This window comes from Nerophis ophidion, linkage group LG27 (assembly GCF_033978795.1).
Source record: "Nerophis ophidion isolate RoL-2023_Sa linkage group LG27, RoL_Noph_v1.0, whole genome shotgun sequence".
NCBI classification, from domain to species: Eukaryota; Metazoa; Chordata; class Actinopteri; order Syngnathiformes; family Syngnathidae; genus Nerophis; species Nerophis ophidion.
In genome coordinates, this window is record NC_084637.1 from 1,056,802 (window position 1) to 1,063,494 (window position 6,693).

The 6,693-nt window shown below is 47.8% G+C and overlaps 1 protein-coding gene across 1 annotated transcript in view; it reads left to right on the forward strand.

Moving 5' to 3' along the window:
• LOC133544132 (T-box transcription factor TBX19-like) overlaps positions 1–2,392 on the forward strand; it is a 25,150-nt gene extending 22,758 nt beyond the window's left edge. Inside the window, exons 9-11 of the mRNA XM_061889210.1 lie at positions 1,737–1,874; positions 1,948–2,047; positions 2,125–2,392. Of these exons, the coding sequence (XP_061745194.1) occupies positions 1,737–1,874; positions 1,948–2,047; positions 2,125–2,275 (389 nt within the window). The 3' untranslated portion in view covers positions 2,276–2,392. The remainder of the gene's footprint in view (positions 1–1,736; positions 1,875–1,947; positions 2,048–2,124) is intronic.
• Positions 2,393–6,693: the final 4,301 nt, after the last annotated feature.

The window sequence follows — 6,693 nt, forward strand, 5'->3', positions numbered from 1 at the left end:
ATAAAGTCTTGAATCCAAGTCTTTCAGCACAAGACTTGTGTTCTGTTTACATGATACATTCAGCATGAGCTTCACCTGTCAGCTCAAACATTCAGGGAAAGTCTACAGGAACTTTCACATTTACTCAGGCAAATAAAGTACCCCCAAAACTACCTAGGTAGATTTAGTTGTAAATTATTTATTATTAGTTTAGAGTTCCTGTTAGCTAGTTGGGACTTTCGGAAGTTGGTGGGAACCTTAGAGGGGAGGACTATGCTGTTTTAATGCTTGTCAGACTCGGTCAAAAGGATAGGACTCAGATGCAGAGTAGGGGATAATTAGCCACGCTTTTATTTTGAAAGTTTCCTTTCACTTCCAAAGTCAGAGCATTTCAATATGTACAATAACTAAACTGGTCAGCGAAAAGGTTCCAAAAAAAGAAAGGAACACCTGAAATCACTCCAAAAGGAGGAAAACACAAAAACGATGACGACCTATACTTGGCGGCCTATATTCTGTGAAACTTATTAGAAACACAAAATGCTCCAACAGGAGGAAGAAACAATGGCTATGAACATTTTACACTTTCTCTTATCTAATAAAAGTTAACAAATGTCACTCAAAAATTTGAGGAATGAAAGAACTGTAAGTAAAAACTGAAAACTCACCACTGCAGCTATAAAACTAAATAACACAAGATCACTGCTGAGGACGAGAAAAAGAAAACTGAAAATAGCAAGGAAAGAATTCAGGATCAAGGTTTACAAACACGAGACGAGGCAAGGTTCGGTTAGGTTCAGAATCAAGGTTTACAAACACGAGACGAGGCAAGGCTCGGTTAGGTTCAGGATCAAGGTTTACAAACACGAGACGAGGCAAGGCTCGGTTAGGTTCAGGATCAAGGTTTACAAACACGAGACGAGGCAAGGCTCGGTTAGGTTCAGGATCAAGGTTTACAAACACGAGACGAGGCAAGGCTCGGTTAGGTTCAGGATCAAGGTTTACAAACACGAGACGAGGTGAGGCTCAATTAGGTTCAGAATCAAGGTTTACAAACACGAGACGAGGCAAGGCTCGGTTAGGTTCAGGATCAAGGTTTACAAACACGAGACGAGGCGAGGCTCAATTAGGTTCAGAATCAAGGTTTACAAACACGAGACGAGGCAAGGCTCGGTTAGGTTCAGGATCAAGGTTTACAAACACGAGACGAGGCAAGGTTCGGTTAGGTTCAGAATCAAGGTTTACAAACACGAGACGAGGCAAGGCTCGGTTAGGTTCAGGATCAAGGTTTACAAACACGAGACGAGGCAAGGTTCGGTTAGGTTCAGAATCAAGGTTTACAAACACGAGACGAGGCAAGGCTCGGTTAGGTTCAGGATCAAGGTTTACAAACACGAGACGAGGCAAGGTTCGGTTAGGTTCAGAATCAAGGTTTACAAACACGAGACGAGGCAAGGCTCGGTTAGGTTCAGGATCAAGGTTTACAAACAATTCATAAAAGAATCAAACTTCATGAATGTGCTCCAATCACTACATCACAAAAAAATAAGAAATGACTGTAAAGTCAAGACATGATGTTCTTTACAAGTGTACGTACACTTTTGACCACCACTGTATATAATATAATATATCAAATATGCAAAAGAGTCCCTGAAATAGACCGTGAGTTCAATGTTAGGCAATCTATGATTTCTAGTCAGGTAGTTGTTTGCAATGAAGCTGTCATGCAACGTCAGGCTGGTCTCTGTGCTCACCAGCTGGAGGCGGGAATTTCTCTTCTGGTCGCAGCCTCCCGCCCAGGTCACATCCGCAGCACACCTATCGGCGCCATGGTTACCCTGGAGGACACTCTCCTTATGCCGGCCCTTACCTGCCGCAACGCTCCCACCATTCAGGTGACTTGCTTGGTTAAAGCATCTTTGTGACTAATCCAGACTTAGTATTTGAAGAAATACTTTGTGTGTCAAGATATTCAGGTGATGTCGGATGGCTGGAGCTCCTCCCCCTACCCCCCGCCCAACAACGCCTCTTCATCACAGCCTCCTCCTCCTCCTCCTCACAGTCCCAGGTAAGACTCCGCACTTGAGCTAAAGTGAGATATTTAACAGGAAAAGTTCCATGAAATGAGCTCCCTCTTGTGTTCAGCCAGTATCCATGTCTGTGGACGCTTGGCTGCAGTGAGATAAGCTCCTCCAATTCCTCCTGTCCTCTCTACCAAGGACCGGTCTGCGGCGAGAACCTCAGCAGCCGTGTTGGCGGTGCGGTGTGGGCTCCTGGGCCCGGCCACTCTTTCTAAGAAGCAACCTCATTGGCTGAATGGGATTCAGCTTCAACGAGCGGATATTTCAGTCCAATTGAAAAATGACTTGTCTATATTTATGTGTATTCCAGCAGGCCCGCTACAGATGAATAAAACATGGTAAATATAAATGGGTCGTACTTGGATAGCGCTTTTCTACCTTCAAGGTACTCAAAGCGCTTTGACACTACTTCCACATTCACACACTGATGGAGGGAGCTGCCATGCAAGGCGCTAACCAGCACCCATCAGGAGCAAGGGTGAAGTGTCTTGCTCAGGACTCAACGGACGTGACTGGGTGGGGCTTGAACCAGGGACTCTCGGGTTGCGCACGGCCACTCTTCCACTGCGCCACGCCGTCCCATGGCTGCCTTTCAAATCTATACACTTACATGTGAAGTACTTCCTCAGGCTGACCGTTTCCAGGGGCGATCAAGTGGGTCATACTAGAAATCATGAACTTTTCCTCTTTCTTCTTCTGTTCACTCATTTCCCCCCGTCATGGCTTGCTGGCCTTATTTCACGTTAGTTATTAATAAGAATGGATTTTATTTGTAAAAGCACTTTTCATTGAGCAAACAACCTCAAAGTGCTACAGTGTATTAAAAAATAAGATAACAAGCATTCATACATCTAAAAAAAGAGGCTTTTTCAAAGGGTTTTTAAGCCTTTTTTAAAAGCATCCACAGTCTGTGGTGCCCTCAGGTGGTCAGGGAGAGCGTTCCACAGACTGGGAGCGGCGTAGCAGAAAGCCCAGTCTTCCATTGTTTGTAGCTTTGACCTCTGAGGTTGGAGGAGGTGAGCCTGTCCGGAGCAGAGGTGTCGAGTGGAGGATTTGGGGGTGAGCAGTTCTTTCAGGTAGAGGGGGGGGCATTTCCATGGAGGCACTGTTCATTCCCTTCTGCTACGTAACCTCCATGGCGACTGTTGAGGATGATACTTGTCAGTGTGACTTCAAAGGGAGAAGGTCAATGATCACACTGTGCTTTTAGTTCCTGGCTGCACACAATCATGTAGTCTTATCCAACCCATTGCCCTCATTTACTTTTTTGTTTCAATGTCCATTCATTCATTCAACAGGTCATTAAAATGAATGTCATTTGACTTGCGGCTGACCAGCTGACATCTGTGTATCTAAAAAAAACAAAGCGGTAGGAAATGGATGGATGGACAAAGCCGCTGGGTTCTTTTCTGAGAAAATGAACTTGTTGTCGTGTTGGTTGGCTTGTCGGGTGTCGGCCGGCCCGCCCCGTCTTTCACGGCCGGTGTCGCGCTTTGCCGTCGTATGGACCGGGCTCATCGGGGGCTTCATCGCTGCCCCGCCCATCTGTCTATGGATTTGTTGGTTTATATATGTGTATGTACGATAGGGCAGCACGGTGGGGGAGGGGTTAGAGCCTCTGCCTCACAATACGAAGGTCCTGGCTTCGATCCTGCACTCGGGATCTTTCTATGTGGAGTTTGCATGTTCTCCCCGTGACTGCGTGGGTTCCCTCCGGGTACTGCGGCTTCCTCCCACCTCCATAGACATGCACCTGGGGATAGGCCCCTCCCACCTCCAAAGGCATGCGCCTGGGGATAGGCCCCTCCCACCTCCATCGTCATGCACCTGGGGATAGGCCCCTCCCACCTCCATAGACATGCACCTGGGGATAGGCCCCTCCCACCTCCAAAGGCATGCGCCTGGGGATAGGCCCCTCCCACCTCCATCGTCATGCACCTGGGGATAGGCCCCTCCCACCTCCATAGACATGCACCTGGGGATAGGCCCCTCCCACCTCCAAAGGCATGCGCCTGGGGATAGGCCCCTCCCACCTCCATCGTCATGCACCTGGGGATAGGCCCCTCCCACCTCCAAAGGCATGCGCCTGGGGATAGGCCCCTCCCACCTCCATCGTCATGCACCTGGGGATAGGCCCCTCCCACCTCCAAAGGCATGCGCCTGGGGATAGGCCCCTCCCACCTCCAAAGGCATGCGCCCGGGGATAGGCCCCTCCCACCTCCAAAGACATGCACCTGGGGATAGGCCCCTCCCACCTCCAAAGGCATGCGCCTGGGGATAGGCCCCTCCCACCTCCATCGTCATGCACCTGGGGATAGGCCCCTCCCACCTCCATAGACATGCCCCTGGGGATAGGCCCCTCCCACCTCCAAAGGCATGCGCCTGGGGATAGGCCCCTCCCACCTCCATCGTCATGCACCTGGGGATAGGCCCCTTCCACCTCCAAGGGCATGCGCCTGGGGATAGGCCCCTCCCACCTCCATCGTCATGCACCTGGGGATAGGCCCCTCCCACCTCCATCGTCATGCACCTGGGGATAGGCCCCTCCCACCTCCAAAGGCATGCGCCTGGGGATAGGCCCCTCCCACCTCCAAAGGCATGCGCCTGGGGTTGGCCCCTCCCACCTCCATCGTCATGCAACTGGGGATAGGCCCCTCCCACCTCCATAGACATGCCCCTGGGGATAGGCCCCTCCCACCTCCATCGTCATGCACCTGGGGATAGGCCCCTTCCACCTCCAAAGGCATGCGCCTGGGGATAGGCCCCTCCCACCTCCATCGTCATGCACCTGGGGATAGGCTCCTCCCACCTCCATCGTCATGCACCTGGGGATAGGCCCCTCCCACCTCCAAAGCCATGCGCCTGGGGATAGGCCCCTCCCACCTCCAAAGGCATGCGCCCGGGGATAGGCCCCTCCCACCTCCAAAGGTATGCGCCCGGGGATAGGCCCCTCCCTCCTCCAAAGACATGCACCTGGGGTTGATTGGCAACACCAAATGGTCCCTAGTGTGTGAATGTTGTCTGTCTATTTGTGTTGGCCCTGTGATGAGGTAGCGACTTGTCCAGGGTGTACGCTGCCTTCCGCCCGATAATAGCTGAGATGGGCTCCAGCACCCCCCACGACTCCGAAAGAGATAAGTGGTAGAAAATGGATGGATGTTAATATGTACAGTAGAGGTCAAAAGTTTGGACACCTTCTCATTCCCAACACCATTGAAAAAGAAATTCCACTAATCAAGCCTGATAAAACACACCTGAGAAGTGAAAAGCATTTCAGGTGACCACCTCTTGAAGCTCATGGAGAGAATGCCAAGAGTGTGCAAAGCAGTCATCACAGCAAAGGGTGGCTATTTTGAAGAAACTAGAAGATAAAATGTGTTTTCAGTTATTTCACCTTTTTTTGTTAAGTACATAACTCCACATGTGTTCATTCCTAGTTTTGATGTTACAATCTACAATGTAAATAGTCATGAACATAAAGAAAACACATTGAAAGAGAATCATAAGTACTTTATGGGGAGAGGTAGTGTCCTGTATATGTTATGGATGTACAGTATCATGGTACTTATCAATACAAATTGGTACTATACTACCTTTGAGAAGTACTCAAAGTAGCAATGATTGTCACACACACACATACTAGATGTGGCCAAATTATTCTCTGCATTTGACCCATCAGCCTTGTTCACCCCCTGGGAGGTGAGGGGAGCAGTGAGCAAAAGCAGTGGCCACGCCCAGGAATAATTTTTGGTGATTGAACCCCCAATTCCAAGCCTTGATGCTGAGTGCCAAGCAGGGAGGTAATGGCTCCCATTTCTATAGTCTTTGGTATGACTTGGCCGGGGTTTGAATTCCCGCCTTTGTTAATGAAAGAAGGAACAGACATTTCTTGCCGGAAGTGCGCTGCTATGAAAACCGAAATAAATGCGCAGAGCAAAGATATTTGAAATGACCAAAATACAGTAAATATTGTACATATATTACATATTGTTATGAAGGTGTCTGTTACTACATTATATATATATATATATATTTTTTTTTTCAATTTAATTAGCAGCCTAATTGTAAAAAATATTAATTTTTCTTTCAAAGATGTTATACATGTTCTGTTCATTAACGCTAACAAAAGCTACACATTTAAGTTGATCGCTTGTGTTTCAGGTGGACTTTGAGCTCCCCACGATGATAACATTATTGATGACAATGACACGATTTTCTATCTTGACAAGTTTGTTTTGTGTGGTGAGAGAAGTTATTTTCTAGCTGCTGCCTTCACTGTTACTTTGTTAAATATAATAAATCAATAATCAGTCATTTGTCTCCGTTATTCTGGGTATTATTTGTTGATTTAAAAAGGTATATGCACTGTAATGTTTACTGCTTAAACCTTTATTGTGAAAGTCTGTACCCTTACTGCTGTAACAGGAAGTATTGCTCTTCACTAACCGGAAGTAGGGAGAAGTGCCGGTGTCAGACCAAGAGGTATACAAAAATAAACAAAGCTCCTGGGCTAAACCGAGACATAAGAGTTTTCTACGTCAAGTTATAATCCAGATTAATCTATATTACTTCTCTTGTGTAGCTAATCACAACATGCACATGCAATTATAGCAGACATCCTTTAGTTTGAAAG